Genomic DNA, 21,994 nt, shown 5'->3' on the forward strand with positions numbered 1-21,994 from the left:
TAAAAATTTAAATTAAAAATTAAGAATAAAATTAAAATTAATTTAAATACAATTACCAAAATTTAATTGACATATGGTAAACATGTCATGTCATGGGAAATATGAATTAGGTATAACGATTTAAATTCCCAAAAAACTTCTGTGTCTTGAAATATTAATTAATTTTTTCGTTAATATTATTATATATTAATAATTATGTGTAAAGAAACGGCTTAGTAATCCATATATTTTGCTTAAAATATTACTATTTATATCCAGTCTTCCTTCTCACGCCGGTAAACCAATGCAGATGCAAATCTTAGCGATTGATATTGACACTTCACCTTTTGCTGTTTTACTTAGATCGTAAAACCATTCTAGAAAAATTCTTACATATATAAACGTAATCAATACTACATTGCAAATTCGTAATCTTAAAATCTATATATGCTCTAGGCGGTATAAATGTGTTTGAGGTATAAATTTGTTACCTTTACACTAATTAATTTTTAATAACCAGCGCAAAATTTGCCTACTTTGGTCCCCATTGGGTAATTGTGCTCCAACAGTTTGTATTATATAAAAACTATATTAGGTACAGCCTCATTTAACTATGTCTCACACATGTCACACAGTCTCACAACATGATAGTTTAGATCAGTACGGTTTTACTCACTATTATTTTTAGTCGCTTTTGGCAAAATAATAGTGAGTAAAACCGTACTGATCTAAATATTATGAAATGTCTCACGATAGTTTAAGTTCGATGATAGTAGTGATAGTCTACTTTAAATCGGCATATACTACGTTAACATACTACCACACTATAATAATTTTAAAATTTAAATGAAATTTTGTATTTGGGAGCAAATTTTGGAGTAGGCACATTTTAAGGGATTTACATAATATTGTCGCCCACAATGCGCAGTTTCCCGCTTAATATTTCCCCGAGCCAGCAAAATCCGTAAAGCGCCGAAAGTAAAAGTTGCCCGTGAAAGTCCATATTGACCAGCAAACCAGTTCCACTGGCTACAAGTTCATGTTACCTAACGACTGTTTATATTTGGATCTTCTTTATTATACAATTTGCTTTCGTTACGTTATACGGATTTAGTAATTATTTTAAACCGGGTCACTCACGTATTATTAACCGTATTATTATCCGTGTTATACGGATTTGATTTATTTTAGAAATAAACCTGTTAGGTACTTAGTTTACAAACAATTAGGTACTTAGTTTCGTAGGCACCTAAAGGGCAACAAGTGGAAATTCTGATTATCTGTCAGTTTGTTATTATTGATTTAAAAACCTTGTGCTTATCTTATAACTTCGCAATGACACTAATAAGTACACCACCTTAATACCTATTACCTACATTTATTGTCTAAGGTTGTTTAAGGTTGTCTGGAAGAGATCGCTTTTTAGCGATAAGACCGCCTGTTGTTACCTAGTCTTAAGCTTGTATTTCGCTATTTGTGTTTTTTATTTAACTTTATGGTGCACAATAAAGAACATTAAATTTACTTACTTACTTATTGTACCTACAAAACACTGTACGCAGCAGGTATTTGAATAGTGTTCTAATCTTGTAACTAACTGGAGTGGCTGCGTGTTTTTTTTCTTATGTATCGTGATTCGAGAATAAAACTGTCATAAAAACCAATTTTTGTGAATCCTTTTTTAAAGTTTATAATAAAAAGGATTTACAAAAATTACACCAACAAACTTTAGTTTTGATCAAGGTTTGAAAACAAGGTACATAAAGCTCATGCATTAAACATTACTCTTATAGCTTTGTTTATTGAGCTCCTCAACTTTCTTGACATTAATCCAGATCGATAATTAAAAAATAAAACTCCTCTCTCACGCTGTCACGTCTAGTAGACCTGTACCGCTGGCTATATTTTGACCCCTAGGTTATAAAAATATTAAAGTCAATTCTGTTTTCGCTTATGAATACTTTGTTAAGATGTAAATCTTACATTTTGTTTTGTGTCATATATATAATTTGCTTTTCTAGTAATTTGTTATTTTGTGGTAATTATTATTTATTTTGAATTATCTTGGAGAAAAAAATATTCGAGAGAAAACATGTAACTGTGTTGCATTTAGGATAGTGTTTTTAGTGTGAAAACATAGTTTGTGTCAATTACGTCCACTGCAATCGGATACTATGTCATAATATTCTAAATGACACAAAAAAAAATTAGAGTTAAAAAAAATTACTTAGGTCGAATTTAATCGTTTAAATAGGTCCATTAAATGATTTTGTGTCTTATTAAGGAATAGCTTCATAAGATATTTGATGATTTTGTTGTAACAGGCTGTCACCGTTACAAAAGAATATTAAAGATATTAGTTTACATCTTATTAATTTGAAATGCGGGATAAATAAGATGTATGAATTTGTGTCACTTGCATCCACTGCATAAACAAATATTACAAAAATATTATTTGCGTTCAAACGAAGCTCGCGGGCGGTCTGAATGGGCAACGGAGGCCGTGCAGGGTGGGGCCGCGGCGTGACCTTGCCGTACGCAACGCATGTTTACTTCGCCTGTGCGCCAAATTAACGCAACTTATTCAAAGAAGTTACGCAAACAACACAACAACAAGCAACAAGCAAGTAAAGAATGCGTCGAATTATCTTTTACCTATTTAAAACTCATAGATATTGTACAATGTCACCATTATGCAAAAGAACTGTAAGTACATGTTTGATTTGCGAGCGAGCTGGCAACATTGCGCAGGGAAATCTTAAAAATATCGCGTTTACGTGAACGCCACATACATTTGTGACAGTGATAGGCAAAAGGTACCACTAAAGTAAAATTTGGTTATTAATACCGTGACTTTCTTTCATTCTTTGATAAAAAAAAATGCTATTTATGCAACAAGTGCGGAAATCATCTTTACGCACGTGTATCATACAATGTTTTACTATGCATTGTGCGAGTAAATAAAAAAACATGTCATGGCAAATAAGTTTAATTATTAAAAGGAGTGTTTTAAATCGACACGAGTTGCGAGTTACCTATTCGCACGTGTATCGTACGTTTTACAGTACATATGGCCCTTTAAACTTTCGACATATGCACGGTAAGTGCTCTTTTCCGCACTAGTGCGAGAAAGTAGCACCATATGTACTGTAAAAAAAATTGAAAACAAAAAGCACTAGTGCGGAAAAGCAGTACTTTCCGCACGATATGGCTCCGTAGGAAACGCACTTTTCGAGCACATGCATTGTAAAAAAATATATAGGACTGTATCTCCTAAACCATGCGTCGTAGCGCAAAAATAAAAAAATTTTCGTTCCCCTCTATGTAACCCAAAAGTAATACATGAAAAATACAATGAAAAAAAAGAAACAAAATCTTTATAGGGCTGTATTAGCTGTATCTCCTATATCGTGCATCGTAGCGCAAAAATAATCAAATTTTCGCTCCCCTTTAAGAAGCCCCTAATTAAGATTTAAAAACGCAAAAAAGAAAAAAAGAGGAAAAAATCTTTATAGGGCTGCATCTCCTACACCGTGCATCGTAGCGCAAAAATAATTAAAAAAAATCCCTTTAAGAAACCCCTAATTAAGATTGAAAAACGCAAAAAAGAAAAAGTGGAAAAAAAAATCATTTTAGGGCTGTATCTCCTAAACCGTGCGTCGTAGCGCAAAAATAATAAAATTTTCGTTCCCCTTTACGGAACCCCAAAGTAATATACAAAAAAACCCAATGAAAAAAAAAAACAAAAAAAAAATCTTTATAGGGCTGCATATCCTAAATCGTGCATCGTAACGCAAAAATAATCAATTTTTCGTTCCCCTTTAAGGATCCCTTAATTAATACTTTAAAAAAAACAAAAAAAAACAGGAAAAAATCTTTATAGAGCTATATCTCCTAAACCGTGCGTGGTAACGCAAAAAGAACAAAATTTTCGTTCCCCTTTACGGAACCCCAAAATAATATACAAAAAACACAATGAAAAAAAAAACAACAAAAAAAATCTTTATAGGGCTGCATCTCCTAAACCGTGCATCGTAGCACAAAAATAATCAAATTTTCGTTCCCCAACCCTTAATTAAAACTTTAAAAAAAAACCAGGAAAAAAAACTTTATAGAGCTATTATAGCTATATATTAGAGATCCACGCCGCAGCCAAAAAACCCGGCGTCGCCGGCGTGAGGTAATTTTTTAGGAGGAATAATTTAAAAAAACATAACTATGCTAGGAATAAACATTTATTTCTTATCTCCATCAATCACTGACTAAAAATTGTTTACAGTACAGCTACAGTGGTTGTAATTATCGTGAATAAAAAATATTTTCTTCACCTTTGCCGGATTTAAGCGCGATCGCTTAGCAGTCAAAACCATCCCAGCTACAGAAAACACCCTTTCACTGGGTGTACTTGTAGCTGGAATGCTTAAAAGTGACCGCGCCAACCCTGCAAGCTAAGGAAACATTTTTTTTTGTTCCCAATACAATATCGCCTACCCTGTTCGTTCTGCATATCAATGATATGTTATTTACTAACAATATTCATTGCTATGCGGGTGACAGCACTGGTGATAGCCGTTATACAGGTCGTGCAAACGCCCCCCCCTGAGCAGGTGTCGGAGTGCAGGATGCGACTTGTGTCTGAGATCGAGACGTCCCTTGAATAGGTCTCCGAATGGGGTAGACGTAACCTCGTCCAGTTCAACTCTAGTAAGACACAAGTCTGCGCGTTTTCCGCCAAAAAAAAACCCCATTTGTCACGGCGCCAAAGTTTCAGGGCATTCCCCTTACCACCGCTAAAAGTATCGCGATACTTGGTGTCGACATTACGAACGAAGTCCAGTTTCGTAGTCATCTGGAACAAAAAGCCAAACTAGCCTCCAAAAAACAGAGCCAAACAGTACTTCACACCGGGTCACCGACTTTTGTTATATAAAGTGCAGGTTCGACCTCATATGGAGTACTGTTCTCATCTCATCACTGGTCTGGCGCTCCACAATACCAGCTCCTTCCCCTTGACTCCATCCAACGGCGGGCAGTTCGTATTGTCGGCGATCCCGAACTTACTGTACAATGGGGAATGTTCCGAAGAACTTTTTGATCTGGTGTCATCGTCTCGTTTCTATCACCGCACGCACCTCCCGCCAAAGGAGCAAAACTCATCCTCACTTCTTAGACACATGGCACACCAAGAATAAGCGGGCATCTCGCTCGTTTCTTCCCAGAACGTGCAAAATGTGGAATGAGTTGCCTCCTGAGGTATTTCCTTTGCGCTTCGACATGGGATTCTTCACGAAGCGGGTATTTAGGGTTCTCAAGGGTCGGCAATGCTTAATGGCTCCTGTGTTGTTGCTTATGTCCATGGGCGACGATGACTGCTTCCCATCAGCCGGCTCGTCTGCTCGTTTGCTGACTATCACATAAAAAAACTAGTCAAGCCAAGCACTGCAATGAAGTGAGTGAGCCAGCGTTCGTTCTTTCACTTCACTCACGCGGCGTGATGGATAGATGATGCGGTGGGGATGGGGGTCAGTGGAGCGGGCGGGAGTGATGCATGCAGCGACCAGTCGCTACCGCACGGAATGGCGACAGCGCATTGTTTGTTTTGGTCGGTTTGTTCATCATATTTATTCGAATTTCGAGGTCGGCGCGAAATTTTGAACGAATATAATATCTCCTAAACCGTACGTGGTGGCGCAAAAATAATAAAATTTTCGTTCCCCTTTATGCAACCCATAATTTATATTTAAAAAAAAAACGCAAAATTTAAAAAAAAAATCATTATAGGGCTGTATCTCTTAAACCATGCGTCGTAGCGCAAAAATAATTTAAAAAAACCCCTTTAAGAAACCCGTAATTAATACTTAAAAAAAAAAACAAAAAAAACCAGGAAAAAAAACTTTATAGAGCTGTATCTCCTAAACCGTGCGTGGTACCGCAAAAACAATAAAATTTTCGTTCCCCTTTATGCAACCCATAATTTATATTTAAAAAAAACGCAAAATTTAAAAAAAAAATCTTTATAGGGCTGTATCTCCTAAACCATGCGTCTAAGCGCAAAAATAATAAAATTTTCTTTCCCCTTTATGCAACCCATAATTTATATTTAAAAAAAACGCAAAATTAAAAAAAAAAAACATTATAGGGCTGTATCTCTTAAACCATGCGTCGTAGCGCAAAAATAATTTAAAAAACCCCTTTAAGAAACCCGTAATTAATACTTAAAAAAAAAAACAAAAAAAAACCAGGAAAAAAAACTTTATAGAGCTGTATCTCCTAAACCGTGCGTGGTACCGCAAAAATAATAAAATTTTCGTTCCCCTTTATGCAACCCGAAAGTAATATACAAAAAACACAATGTAAAAAAGAAAAAAAGAAAAAAAAACAATAAAAAAATATTTATAGGGCTGTATCTCTTAAACCATGCGTCGTAGCGCAAAAATAATTTAAAAAACCTCTTTAAGAAACCCGTAATTAATACTTAAAAAAAAAAAAACAAAAAAAAAACAGTAAAAAAAAAAACTTTATAGAGCTGTATCTCCTAAACCGTGCGTGGTACCGCAAAAATAATAAAATTTTCGTTCCCCTTTATGCAACCCGAAAGTAATATACAAAAAACACAATGTAAAAAAGAAAAAAAGAAAAAAAAACAATAAAAAAATCTTTATAGGGCTGTATCTCTTAAACCATGCGTCGTAGCGCAAAAATAATTTAAAAAACCCCTTTCAGAAACCCGTAAATAATACTTTAAAAAAAAAACAAAAAAAACCCGGGAAAAAAACTTTATAGAGCTGTATCTCCTAAACCGTGCGTGGTACCGCAAAAACAATAAAATTTTCGTTCCCCTTTATGCAACCCATGATTTATATTTAAAAAAACGCAAAATTTAAAAAAAAAAATCTTTATAGGGCTGTATCTCCTAAACCGTGCATCGTAGCGCAAAAATAATCAATATCCGTTCCCCTTTAAGAAGCCCCTAATTAAGATTTAAAAACGCAAAAAAGAAAGAGAAAAAAATCATTTTAGGGCTGTATCTCCTAAACCGTGCGTCGTAGCGCAAAAATAATAAAATTTTCGTTCCCTTTTATGAAATCCCAAAGTAATAACAAAAAACGCAATGACAAAAAAAAGAAAAAAAAAACAACAAAAAAAACTTTAGGGATGTATCTCCTAAACCGTGCATGGTAGCGAAAAATAATCAAATTTTCGTTCCCCTTAAGAAGCCCTTAATTAAGATTTAGAAACGTAAAAAAGAAAAAGAAAAAAATCTATATAGGGCTGTATCTCCTAAACCGTGCGTCGTAGCGCAAAAATAATCAACTTTTCGGTCCCCTTTATGTAACCATTAATTTATACAAAAAAAACGCAAAAAAAGTTTTTTTTTATAGGGCTTGATCTCCTAAACCATGCGTCGTAGCGCAAAAATAATTAAATTTTCGTTCCCCTTTATGAAACCCCAAAGTAATATACAAAAAACACAATGTAAAAAAGAAAAATAGAAAAAAACAATAAAAAAAACTTTATAGGGCTGTATCTCCTAAACCGTGCGTCGTAGCGCAAAAATAATCAAATTTTCTTTCCTCTTTATTCAACCCTTAATTTATATTTAAAAAAAAAACGCTTTCACTAAACTGCTGTAACTCGGAAACTTAGAATCCACAAAGGGGACTTTACTAAATTATGACACATATTAAAGCCTGACCAGTAATATATGATCATTGTCAAGAGGGCGCTGTTCATTCTCATGTATAGGGTGACAGTTCAGTATAGTATGAAAAAATATTGTATTTAATGAACATCATCATCAATGTAATTAATGTTGCTTGCCACGCTTAAACATAACAAAAATCACAATAAATTGCGTCTTAAAATAAACTTAAAAAGTCTACTAAAAATCGAAACAAAAGTAATTTTTAAGTCGCTGTTGTGACATTCTCAATCAAAAGGTAGGTACCACTTTGTCGTTTACCATAAAGACGAAATTTGATTATATCTTTATACAAATAACCTGTCAGAGAAAGTGGTACCTTTTGATTAGGAACGTCACAAATGTTGGTCAGTATGAGGAGTGCAGCCTACAGTTTATTTTTAATTATATTTATATACCTACTACGGTAAGATTGATAAGACAATGTAATTATGCCTCCGAATGAAATAAATACACTGTATCGCAAAACTAAGTGGCGAGACAGCTCATAATGCCATCTCTTTGGTCTTAACAAGGGTAAAGGAGATAGTATTAAGATCTCAGTCGCCAGCTGATATTGCGGCAAGTATAATAAGCACCCCACCCGCGTAGGTACCCTTCCCCGCGCACGCCCTTCTTGCTCAATTGAGTTTTATTTTGCCAGATAGTAAAAAAACCGTGGATCAAAATGACCCAAATTATGAATGATGTCTCAATGTGGTATTATAATATTGTAGACGTAAACTTAATAACATTAATTTTTTTTTGTGGCAGATACAGGGTGTTAATTAGAAAAAAATTTTTTTTAAATAAAAGCGGTGGATGAATTTGACACAGATTTGTTTGAATAACATATAACAATGTTCTGTAAAGTACAACACTTCACTTACCGACTCTAATATTTTTTTAGGCGTTTTAGGATCAATATTAGGTATTTATTAAATGCCATTATACCCGTGGATGAAAATGACACAAAATGCGTGTGTACGTCGGAAGCCACTTTGCCTTTACAGGGAAACAAAGAATTTCGTCTCGAATATTTTTTTTACAGAATGCTGATTGAAAAAAGAAATACCTAAATTTCTACCTAAGCAAATACCTAGGATGACACAAAATATTATTTTTAGGTTTAGTATATGGTCTGGAAACTATATATAAAAAATAAGCAACATTAATATTCTTATAACCTCAGAAGTTATTGGTACAGGTCTATAGATGCTTTTGACAAAAGAGACGCGAAACGAAAGTGCATCTGATGCACAAATCGTTATGAAAGAATGCCCGGCGGCTTGGTCGGCCGTGGCCAGAGTACGCAACATACAGAGAATATTTACACAAGTTACACAGTTTTATTAGGGTGGATCAACTTTTTTATTGTTACTCTGTAGACGCTAAGTAGACGACCGATTATGGGAAGGGCATATAACGTTCAGATGATTGTGGCAAAAGAGACACAAAACGAAAGCACAGAATAAATAATAGTACTACCGTACAGAAAGGAAACTTCCCACAAAACCGCCCTAACAGCATTTTTACGTCATTATGACGTCAGTGACGTCATTATGACGCCATAATTACGTCATTATGACGTTGCTGACGTCACTTTGCTACCTGGGCGAAGTTTCAGCGGTTCAGGTTAGAATTATGTTGTTCCTTTCTAATATATGGCACTATCCCTTCCGGCTATGTAGGGTTGTAAAAATTCAGGTCATTATCTTATCTGTGGTCGTGCATGCAAAGGGACGTCAAGTTGTGCCAACCTTAATAATTGCTCGGAGCAATGCTGAGCCGAACGGAGCCGAGTTTGCCCGAAGCTAGGAGTTTCGCACCCCTGACGAAAGTGCATCTGATGCACAGATCGTTACGAAAGAATGCCCGGCGGCCGCTCGGTCGGCACTGTCGGCAGTAGCCAGAGTACGCAAGACAGAGATTGCTTACACAAGTTACACAGTTATATTAACACTAGCAGCAATAAATTAAATTAATTTATTTAGCAAGTTTTTATTTAAGGTTTGTTGTATTTTGCAAGCTAAATTGGGTCCACTTCCCATTATTTGATTGGGCTGAAACCAGTGGCGTAACTAGGGGGGGCAGGGGGGGCATCTGACGAAGGACAAAGGAGGTGGACATAGGAAATCTGTGATAAAACAACGCAATCTAATTGTGTTTGGGGTTTTTAGAATTGTCTCGATGAGTTTTAATTTGTTGCCACTTGAAAAAAAAGTACAGTCAGTTATAAAACTAGGATAAAAAAATGAAATTTTTGTAAAAAAAAAATATATGTCACCATGTCAGATGGGCTAATTTTGTCAAAGTAATTAGAAGGTTTTATGACAGTATTCACGATAATATATAATACAATATTTAACTTAGAAAGGGACATACGATTATCAACGGCTTGTTAGAGTTGATAGACGTTGATTAAAACTTCCATTCATTGAATAATGCCCATTCAATTAAAACGCCAATATAAAAACAATAACCTTATTAATCTATAAATGGAAACTATAGTTATTAATATCGCTTTAGAAATCCATTGTTTATTGGAAAACTTACCCAGTGCGCCATTATCGTTCGAATATTAAACTCGCACGGCGCGCATCTTGCTTTCTATGCGCATAGCTGTTATTGTCGCTTAGTTGTCATTTAGAACTCATATAGTCGAGTATGTTCCGTCTACGTTCTTATTTATGAGTCGAGTATGTTCCGTCAACGTTACGTGTTCCACTTTTGAACTTTTGAAAATGTGTCGCGTGTTGAAAACAATTGATGTTCGGTTTTGGTGACGTGCTGATACGACGTTCGTATTTCAAAAGTGGCGTTCGGAAACCAGTGTCAATGGGTTTGGATTAAACGCTTGCAGTTCAAATTCGTATATTGTTTATTTAAGATTTTGGTATTAAATTGGTTTTATGTGAAACAAAGTGACTTGTACAGTATGTTTTGTGTTAATTCCTAAAATGGTTGTAGTGTAAAACACAATTTTTTGCACATTTTTTTGTGAAGAAACCACGTTATCTATGGCCGACATTTTTTGACTGTTATTAAATTTTTAAAAAGTCAGTTGACAGAGAGGTTGACTTACCGGTCGTTAAACGTGTTCCATTGAAACAAGTGACGATGTTCCCTTTCCAAAAGCATATTTTTTTTTTTAAGTGTGTGCAGTAAGTTACTCTGTGGCCCGCCGAATCGAAAAGGTCGTGTGATGTGGTACATAATAGTGGCATTGTTTCTAATATGGCTGATAGAGCATTTCCGGCGGAAGCAGGCGCAGCCTCCGCACCACACGTGCCAAATGTTCGTATTTACTTGATAATTAATGTTTTTGAAGGTAAGTTTAGTTTATTACATAGCAAATCTCAGTGGATGGCATATACCTTGGTAAGGATCCGGACCGAATTTTTAGACGTTTTTGCATTTTTTCAAGAAATATTTTCTTTGCTAATTCTGCTTGACATCACAACCGAGGTTTGAACCCACGGTTTTTGACCACCACACACATGAAGGGTTAAAATGAACTAAGGGTTGGTTGCACCAAACCGTATGACATCGTTATAGTGCTTGCTATTTGCTGTATGGGAAGTTCTAGTTTACTGCGGAGTGTGAGAATGTGGTTGGTGCAATGTTTGACAAGATTTTATGGTGTTCTAAGAACAAATTAAAAAAAAATCTATAAAAATATTTTAATTTGTGTTTTTTCAAGTAGACACACTACTATGCACACATACACTACACATACTACACACTGGAGGCTTTGGTCATTTTTTCCTTAGTATGTGACATTTATTTTCAGTTTTATGGTGTTATTTATAATCGTCTGTCAATTCTAACAAGCCGTTGAGATTTGTTTGTCTCTACCACAGATAATCACACGTCCTATATATTTTCAATAAATGATGACTTTATTTGCATGCCATCTATGAGCATCACACCGAAATACTTGCCCGTCGCCGTAACTCCTCTAAAACATCTGAGTCATTCGAATCTTTATACAGGATGGAATATTCAGAGGTACTTTTTCCGTTTTCAAAGCTTGCTGAATATGAGACAATTATTTTCAGCAAGCTTTCTAAATGGAAAATTGTACAACCCATGGAAATAAAAGTGTGGGTTTTGGATCGCCGAGCCAGCGTAGATTTGAATACCGAACAATATTTTAATTCATTTATTCCAGATCCAAATTCGAATCAAATATATATATTGATTGATTCTGATATTGCAAATAATTAATTTTTATGCATTAAAATTAAAAGTGCATTGCATTGGAGAGGACCTAATGGCGCCAACCAGGATAGATAGATAGATAAATTATTTATTGCCACAACAAGGGTTTTTTTTTTCAAATTATTTTTACACACTTATGCTATACCTAATCTAGACAATTTATGTAAGTATAAATAAGTTCAGATTACATATCTACGTGACAATAGGACAGTCTCAGCTAATGTGCTGGAAGCCCCGCCTTTACTGCGCGGTTCCAGCGCTGGTTTTCAGCCTGCCCGAATTGAGGCGGTGACATAAGACGACTGCTAAGTACTAACGTATTATATTATTACTATATTTTATTTACTTATTTATACGACTAAAAATTACTAACGAAACTGAACCAAATTAAAGAGTAAATTTAACTACAAGACAAATAAAGTAATAAGTAGATAATTATTTATGGATATGGACATTAGAGCTAGATAATTAATCATATTCCTGTAGGTAATAGGTACACTGAATATGGAGTATTAAAGTCAATTTGCCTTTTAAGCAACTCGGGTTTCAGTTTATCTTTAAACGATGTTTGGGACATGTTAAGTCGAAGAGGTGGGGGCAGGTTGTTCCATATCTTCGCTGCACTGACTTTAAATCCGCCTCTAGATCCCTTGGTTTGGTGTTTAGGAATGACTGCCTTGTTTAATATTTTGCTGCGCGTATTAAAATGGTGTTGATCCTTTGCCCATGCAATTTTCTTAAACAAATATACAGGCCTTTTTGTGTGTACAACTTTGTGCACGAACGAAGCCAAATGCAATTCCCGTCGTAGGTTCATTTTCAGGATTCCCTTCTCGTTAAGGTAGGGCGTGATGTGCGCCCTACGAGGAACATTAAAACAAAACCTCGCGCATGCGTTTTGCACACGCTGAATAGCTTGTGCAGTTTTACAAAGTATCCTGGGTCCGTATACAGTGTCACAATAATTAAACTGCGAAAGAACTAAAGACTCGGCTAGCAAGACACGAACCTTTTCGGATAGATATTCCCTGAGTCCGTATAAAACCTTGAGACGGTAAAAAGCGTTCCGTATCTTTCCGTTTACATGCTCTATATAACGCAGTTCACCATCCATAATTAAACCGAGATTTCTGGCTATGTGTGATACTTCGAGACGTTGAGAGTTGATTTTTAGTAAGTAAGTAAGTAAGTAAGTAAATATTCTTTATTGCACCAAAATTATACATTTTACATACATGTAAAACTACAAAGAAATATTTAAAGAAAAAATAGAACCAGGTAACAACAGGCGGTCTTATCGCTAAAAAGCGATCTCTTCCAGACAACCTAGATACTTAGATTGGGTTGGAAATCAGTTATTTTTTGGCATTGATGTTTTGTTCCCAAAATGAGATATTTTGTTTTTGTAGGGTTGAGAATAAGATGATTATTTAGTGACCAGTTATAAATATTAGTTAAATCTTCGTTTATCATTTCTACAGCTTTGAGAGTATCTTTAGGGTCAAAGGAGAGATAGAGCTGGGTATCGTCGGCGTAAAGACGAAATTTACAGTAGTTTAGACAGTTTTGAAGGTCAGTAGTAAAAATAATAAATAGGATAGGGCTCAAAATCGATCCTTGGGGCGTGCCCTTTTCAATTAATTTTACTGATGACTTTAATTGATTTCCCGTGTCCGTTTCCGTCTCTACATATTGCCTACGCCCTTTCAGATACGAAGAAAACCAGTTGCGTGCAGTTGGTGCGACTCCATAATACGTCATCTTTTCTAGAAGTAGTTCTATATTGACGCAATCGAATGCTCTGGAGAAGTCTAGAAGCACCAGAATATTGCCTTTCCCTTCATCTGAAGCACTAATGATGTCGTCTGTTACATGAGCAAGCGCCGTGGCTGTGCCGTGCCCACCGCGGAAGCCGGACTGTACTTGCGGTAAAATGTTTTCCCGCTCCAAGTAACAGGTCAGTTGCGTGCACACGACTCGCTCCAGGATCTTAGACATAACTGGAAGGATGCTTATCGGTCTAAGATCCATTAGGTCTTCAACTTTGGCACCCTTAGGCAGTGGTTTAACTCTAGCCAATTTCCAAGCTTCAGGGAAAACGCAGGATTTTATTGAGTAATTTATTATATACGTTATTACAGGTAATGTGACAGGCAATGTTTTTTTTAACATATTAATGGTAATCGAATCATATCCCGACGCATCTGTTTTAATGCTGTTAATATAGGATCCCTGATTTAAAAAATATTTTGATGTTCTGTACGATCGACTATCCCTTATTCCATTCCACCCGTTATAGGTGTTTTCGCTGCAGCATATGCAAATTTCCCGTGTCCAGCCGTTCGAAAAGATTCCTCGCGTCACGCGCACTTCTAAAAAGACGACAAATTAATTTACATCACCAGACGAGCAAAAACCAGCCAATTATTTGTAATCACAGGCAAATCTTGTCTGGCGAGAAAGCGTGTAACAATGTAACATGTGATTCAATGTCGAATTGTGCACAGTAGCCCGCGAGCCAGGAACACATTTTCATGATACATACAATACAGGATGTCGTAATTCAAGCTTTTAAATAAAAAAATAATTTTCCGAATCCCTCGAAGCCCAACGACTTGATACTGGGTCAGCAAAGATCCTTAAAATTGAACTAAAAATTTAATACCCATGTCATCCATTGGGAGTTGAGGGATTAATATACACGGTGTTTCATGACCCACTGAAAACCTAAAAACACTGTTCAGAATCGATAGGAGAATCGATTGCGCTATATTTTAATGGGGGTAATTTTTTTTATTATTTTTACATGCTCAGTCTACAAGTTTGTAATGCAACAATATCAATAACTAGCATTTGACACGTTATTTGTCAATGAGCAACACCCTTAACTGGCCATTGGTAAACCTTATCTCGTTGCAGTAAGGTATGCAAATGGTCAGTTAACAGTGTTTACGATGGTAACTAGCAATTTAGCAATTGTATGATGTCACTAAAACGACGAAGTATCTTGTGTAGAATTACCAGCCGAATAGAATTGTTAAGAAAACTAAAAAACTAATATTTTTTTAAATATTTATCGGATTAAAGAATAAATACTCAAGATGAGTTTAAAATAAAAAAATCTGTTGGGGAGTCTCAGGTTTTCAGTGGCTCAAGTAACACCGTGTATAATGAGAAACGAAGTACCTACTAACATAACCACATAAAAATACAGTTGAATACTTACTTATAAATGAACTTACTGGCCAATTAATTCATTATGCATATCGAACAATAATATTAAATCAAATTTACGAAACACAATGGTAGGAAAATAATTATACAGTGTACAAAACATAGGTGAAATCAGTCGGACGGACAATCGGAAATGCATCAAAAATGGCTTCCACCGGCCGATTGTTCAATACAAAACTAGGGAAATACTGACAGTAACGGCTATGAAACTACGAACTATGGACTTAGCATTCTGGAACCATCCATTGTTGACCGAGCGTTAGCGAAGGTCTACGTTTCAGCTTGGGCAAAAATGCTTTCGTATGTAATGGATGTTCTCCTCTACAGGTCGCAATCTCTACCAATTCTCGTAAAATTTTGTGAGCAGATTTGATTATTAAATAAATTGACGATTAAATTTTTGGAAAATTTTCAAAATGGCGAAGCCATACATTTATTCAGTTTTACTTTTAACTTATGCTCGCGAGGTCTACAGCTCACAGAGCCACTAGGTGTAGTGCGACATAAAACAGTAGAAGTTAAATAATATGGAACTAAAAAAATGCCATACTAAATTGTTGCTATGTTTAATTTAATTGTTTTAATTTTAATTCAAATAATGTGTAATTCTATGGATGTAATGAATCCGAAATAAAAGCTTTTTAATTTTTAATTTTTTTTTTAATCATTTTTTATGTCAAAAATGTGACAGTTACGTAGGAAGTGGCGCCCTCAATAATTTTCTACAATTTCTTGCCGGACAATAGCGATGTTCAGGCCAGACAGAACTTTTCGTGGCAAAAATTAGTGCTTGACAAGGAACATCAATCAATCTGTTAAAGAAAAATGATGTCACAAATGCTGTGACCATGATTGTACAGAAGTAAATCTTTACTTAACAAAAAGTTAAAAAAACAGAAAAAAAGTTTGATTATTTCATTTCAATACGATGATGAACTATCTATTAACATTTACTGAATGTGTAAGGTTGGTCCTGCTCACGTCTCATAAATCACCCTGTATAAATTATATAAAGAAGTTTCAGTCCCAAAACTCTGCTACATTGTACTAGAAAATCACCGCGTAACTTCTTTACCACTCGCTTGAGATGTGCGGTAGAGGTAGACATTAAAGGGGCCCACTGACTATCAGTCCGCCGGACGATGTCGGCCTGTCAGTTGTTCGGAACTGTCAAATTTTTGTTCTAACTGACAGGCCGATATCGTCCGGTGGACTGATAGTCAGTAGGCCCCTTAAGAGTATCAATTTTATGGGCGTTGCCTAATTGCCAAATAGGCGGAACATACTCTTTAAGAACCATTTTAGTATACATTAAACCTGAAATTAACTCTGAAAACGGGCCGTTAGTTCCTGAGCCATTCAAAAACACTATGGTTAGAGACCGGCAATACATAAAGACTGTTAATCCACACCACAATTCCTCGTTCGTTGTTTTAGATGGCGCCGTGAAGAGATCTATACAGGTATATAAAAACAATAATAGATTATAATCAAACATGGTTATTAAGTTAGGTACTATTAAAAAAATAAAAAATATAAATAAAGGCTTACAGAAAAAATTAAACTACAATTAACTAAACTAAAACTACTATAAAACTAATAATCTAAATCTAAAATGGGCCCCCGTGGTATGGTGCCGAGGATGCTGGCAGCATTTCCTCGCTGGATCGCTATGCTCAAGCGTTGGGCGAGGAAGCTGCCAGCTCTCTTATCTCCGGTCCCATCCACCAGCCGCTTCGCCAATTGCCGGTATAGGCCCTGTGCTGCGGGGCTCCACGGACCAAGAGTCTCGACTCCAAATGCAACAAAGTTGTAGTTGGTGTCGAGACTCCCGTATTTGCGCTTTTTGAGGTATAAAGGTATATAAAATAAAACTGCAAAGCCTCCTCCTAGGAATTATACACAGGCGTGTCTGCCGTAAATCTCATCAAGATACTCGGCATTACTCGGTCATTCTCAGAAAATATGTCTGCGGTCTAATTACCGCGACTCATATATTTTCATACAAAATGTATGAAAAGTCATGGCAATTAGACGGAGCCGCAGACATATTCTCAGAGAATGACCCTTCTCATGTTCTCATGTTGTTGTTGTTGTTGTTGTCTTCTATGTTGAGCTTTTTGCCATGGCTCAAGAACCTATGGTCCGCTTGACAAGAACGAGAGTTCATTCCACAGTTTAGCTGCGCGTGGCAGGAAGTTTCTGGAGAAACGCACAGATGAGAACTGCCAGTGCCAATCATAAATTTTTTGAGTTGTGGTGAAGAAGGAAATGTCGCGTACACAGATGGCAGGATGTCTGTTTATGCCTAGCTATTTAGCAGTGATGAAGATTGTCGTAAAAGACTTAGAATTTTGAGGAACGAACTGGATAATCACAGGAGCTGGTACCGATAGGTTATAGGTTATAGGTTAGGTAGTTATTGGTTTCCGCAACTCGACGGCATATAATGCGCCTATTTTGCGTAAGAGCTGGTACCGATACTGCGGTGTTTCAAAGTTTGGTCTAAATATAAATTTGTACTCGCAGGTGACTTACCTCGTTAGTCCGTAGTCCTCGTCTATATTTTGTAATTAAATTTTATTGTTAGAGAGATATTTAACTTTAGCGGGGTATAATTGCTATTTAGACATAGACATAATTTATACAGGTCACAATTTTCAAACTTATTTCTACATAAATCTTACCTTAATATGCGGGCGGAATCAATACGTGTAGCTTGCGATAATTATTTTTCAAGTGAAGTCCGTTTTCAGTCTGTCAATATGTCAGTGTCCTATCTCGGTGGCCAGTAGTCACCTAAGAGTTTTTATGTAAAAGAGGTTATGCCGAAACGGAATTTAGCGCAGTAGCGCCACCAAACAGTCTTTATTACCTTCCTGTCTCGGTATCAGGCAATGTCCGCTCAGATAGAATCACAAGGAAACGATTCAGATCTAGCGAATAGGAACTGGCGTTCTATCAATTATAGTGGTCGAACTTCCTAGTGATAGAATGGACGTCTTTAAATGACAGGTGGCATGCAGTGTTTATAAAGTTGATGCAAGAAATGTTAGCGAGTATAACTTTTGGGAATGGTTAGGGATATGTACGTTGCATACGTATAGTACGTATATTACTTACAACGGTATATATGTATGGTGGCATGGTGGTTGTTAGAAAAGTATGTACCTAAAGGTACCGTTTGGTTCGATTCAGACTAAGACTACACTAGCATTATTGCTGTAGTATTGCGGTGCGACCAGACTGCCGACTGCGTTGCTGTCGCAAATGTCAAAAATCAGAGCATCGACGGATAAGGATAAAGTACAAAAATTTGGCTATTAAGTCCATTTATTTTATTATGTCTACTGGAAAGATGCATAAACTTAAGTCATACTAAAAAAGTTTTTGCCCTTTACGATTTTTTTCTGAATTGTTAGGAGGAAAGGGGACGGCCGCTTCTCCATACAAACGTAGTCCCCATTTTGCTCTCTTGATATTGACATTATGGAAAATATTTTAACATAATTTGATGTATTTGTAAGAGAATTTGTAATACCTATAAAACCATGGTTGCAATAAATAAATATGAAATATGAAATAAATATGAAATATGTTATAGGTATTAAACGTGGGAACACCCAATAATTCCGAAATATGTTTTTCCGAATTTCATAAGCACGATTTTCATAATCCCGATTTTTTATAAGTCCGAAATATCAAAATTACGATTTTTAAAACCACGATGGAAGAAAATCACGAATGTGCTATTTCCGAAAATTTAAAATCCGATTGTCATTTTACCGAAAGCTTACAGTTCCGATTTAACACTTTTCCGAAAAAATGTTTTTCCGAATTCTTAAATTCCGAAAAACTATTGTCCGATCGGAAATAAGATAATTCGGAATTCAGAAATTCGGTCTTTTGTAAGGTCGGAAATATGAAATTCGTGATATTCAAATGAAGACACGTTTCGTTTGAGTAATTCGGTATTCAGAAATTCGGTCTTTTGTAAGGTCGGAAAAATGAAATTCGTTATATTCAAATGAAGACTCACGTTTTAGTAATTATTACGGGTGCCTGTCGTGCCGCATCACGTTAAATTCGGCATTCTTAAATTCGGCATAAAATATGTTTGCCATAAAAATTCGGCATAAATAAATTCGGATTCGGAGATTTTACCTCCAAGAAAACGAACTGTTGCCAGATAAGTGGGTTAGGTTAGGTTAGGTTATAACTGCGACCCCGAAATAACCAAACTCTTGCCAGAAGTGGGTTAGGTTAGGTTGGAACGGCGACCCCCAAGAAAACGAACTGTTGTCAGAAGTGGGTTAGGTTAGGTTAGAACTGCGACCCTCAAGAAAACGAACTGTTGGCAGAAAAGTGGATTAGGTTAGATTAGAACTGCGACCCTCAAGAAAACGAACTTTAACAATATATTCGGAATATCGTTATTCGGAAATTTAAAAATTGGGATATTTAAAATAGGAATAACGTCAATTCGGGATTATAAAATAAGGAATAATGGCAATTCGGAATTCGTGATTTCATAAATCGTAATTGTCAAATTCGGTGTTTGTCACCATCGGAATTGTTATAATCGGAATTATGTGGTTCGGAATTTACAAAATTCGGCGTTTCGGAAATATAAATCTTCGTGATTTTCATCATTCGTAATTACGACAGTCGGAATTTTGATAGGTCGAGCATTAAAAAATCGGAATAATAAAATTCGGTTTTCTGAAATTCGGCATAACGTTTTTCGGAATTATGTAGTGTACCCATTAAACGTAGCTATGCCTCTACGTTTAACCTTTTTTTGATTTTTTGATTATTGTATAAATTAGGAGCGAAAAACAAGAATTCATATAAATTTTTAAATGCAATTCGCAAAAAAATAAAACGTAGGAGCGTAGCTGTGGTTGATATACAATATACAACGAACTGTGCAATAATATTTTCAATAATGTAAATATCGAGAGAGGAAAATTAGGACTTCGTTTGTATAAAAAGGCGATTTCGTGCGTGTCCTCCATTTTCGTTTTAACTACCTATCTATTTGGCTTTATCCAAGTATTTTTAAGCCGCTTTCCGCTCTAAAACGCTTTGCATAATATAATTATAAACTAAAATCTCTATGGCTCATATGGGTTGCGACATCGCTAGATCGTTACGTCTTTCATTGTGCCTAACTTTATCAAATTAAACGTAGTTACTCACAAAAGTGGGCTAAATGCATCTTCACTTAGAAACCACTTCTTTGAGTTGAATGAATTTAATCCAGTTGCGGGGACTGAAGTTGTGGTTTTTGTCATTAGTTTTTCTTAAATTTGATAAGTTTGAAGAACTCTTCAATCTGGGTGGAATAGACACGAAATCCTAATTTGGGACAAAAAATATAGGTATGTAAATGTACGTTGCATTACGAAACTTTTTTAGGTACCTATGCGGTGAAGTTGCGCTTATGTTGTACTAACAGAAAAGAGAACTCTATTTATCCACCAAATTTTACCGAAACGTGACGTAGAAAAAATGACTACAAAAAAAAATCTGGCATCTGGGGGTAACTTTGGATATTTCGAGGTATTGATGATTTATACTACCATAAGTTCGTTATCGGGCCTTAAACTCTCTATACCAAAAAAAAATCCTTTAAATTGGTTTAGAGGTTTAAGCGTAAAAGAATATCAGAGAGACAGCCAGATTAAATAGCGCATTTATAATATTATATTAGGAATAACTTCCAAAATTAGGGTCGATACAAATGGATTGCAAAGCTCTTAAGGGGCCCACTGACTATCAGTGCGCCGGACGATATCGGCCTGTCAGTTGTTCGAAACTGTCAAATTTTTGTTCTAACTGACAGGCCGAAATCGTCCGGTGGACTGATAGTCAGTGGGCCCCTTTACCGCTAGTGGCCTAGCGGTAAGAGCGTGCGACTTGCAATCCGAATGTCGCGCGTTCAAACCCCGGCTCATACCAATGAGTTTTTCGGAACTTGTGTACGAAATATCATTTGATATTTACCAGTCGCTTTTCGGTGAAGGAAAACATCGTGAGGAAACCGGACTAATCCCAACAAGGCCTAGGTTCCCCTCTGGGTCGGAAGGTCAGATGACAGTCGCTTTCGTCAAAACTAGTGCCTACGCCAATTCTTGGGATTAGTTGCCAAGCGGACCCCAGGTTCCCATGAGCCGTGGCAAAATGCCGGGACAACGCCAGGAAGAAGATGATGACAGACGGACTGCAAACCGACTGCAATTTGTATGGTAACGGCACGCCATCTGCACACCAACTGCAACGTCGCCGTGCTGTTCCCATACAAGTTGCAGTCGGTCTGCATTCCGTCTGTACCGGCCCTTCAACATTTGTGCCATTTTCAACCAAAAGGGTACTTATTGTCGCTTGTCATTCAGGCGCTATTTCCATATAGCTTCAATTAGAAATCAACCTTATCAACAAGCGACAATGTGGTACCTTTTGGTTGAAAACGTCACATTTGAAGATTTATATCCTCATTTATCGAACACAAATTGCGTCAATGCACAGATAGCTTTACTTGTACCAACTTGCATAACCTAACTCAATTTTAAGACTTAAGTGTTGAAAGTGAGACGAAAATCCTCTGAGAATTGGTTAAATCCAAGTAATTGTAGAAGTTACACAATGATCTGTCGACAAGACTTAATTAATCATTTACATTTTACATTCATTCATAGATCATACTTTAATTCCTCATTAACATCCCAAAAACCATCAAATTGTTAAACCCAAAAAGCGACTTTAATTTAAAAAATATAAGGTTTTAAATCAAATAACAAAGTGTCAAGACTAGGGGCCTATTATAGACCACTTTACCTACTTCGAAATTATGTAACGCGTTTTGTTTTCTAA

At 36.1% G+C, this 21,994-nt stretch overlaps 1 protein-coding gene across 3 annotated transcripts in view; it reads left to right on the forward strand.

Annotated features, from left to right (window-relative positions):
* The window catches only part of LOC134746779 (espin), a 132,529-nt gene that overhangs the window by 25,749 nt on the left and 84,786 nt on the right, over window positions 1-21,994 (forward strand). Inside the window, exon 1 of one of the 3 annotated variants that reach the window (XM_063681317.1) lies at window positions 10,827-10,957. The exons of 1 other annotated variant lie outside the window; for it this stretch is intronic. In XM_063681317.1, the coding sequence (XP_063537387.1) occupies window positions 10,866-10,957 (92 nt within the window). In that variant the 5' untranslated portion in view covers window positions 10,827-10,865. Of the gene's footprint in view, window positions 1-10,826; window positions 10,958-21,994 lie in introns of those variants that run through there. One more of the 3 variants, XM_063681316.1, reaches the window with a different exon arrangement.

Source organism: Cydia strobilella, chromosome 13, assembly GCF_947568885.1.
Source record: "Cydia strobilella chromosome 13, ilCydStro3.1, whole genome shotgun sequence".
Lineage (NCBI taxonomy): Eukaryota > Metazoa > Arthropoda > Insecta > Lepidoptera > Tortricidae > Cydia > Cydia strobilella.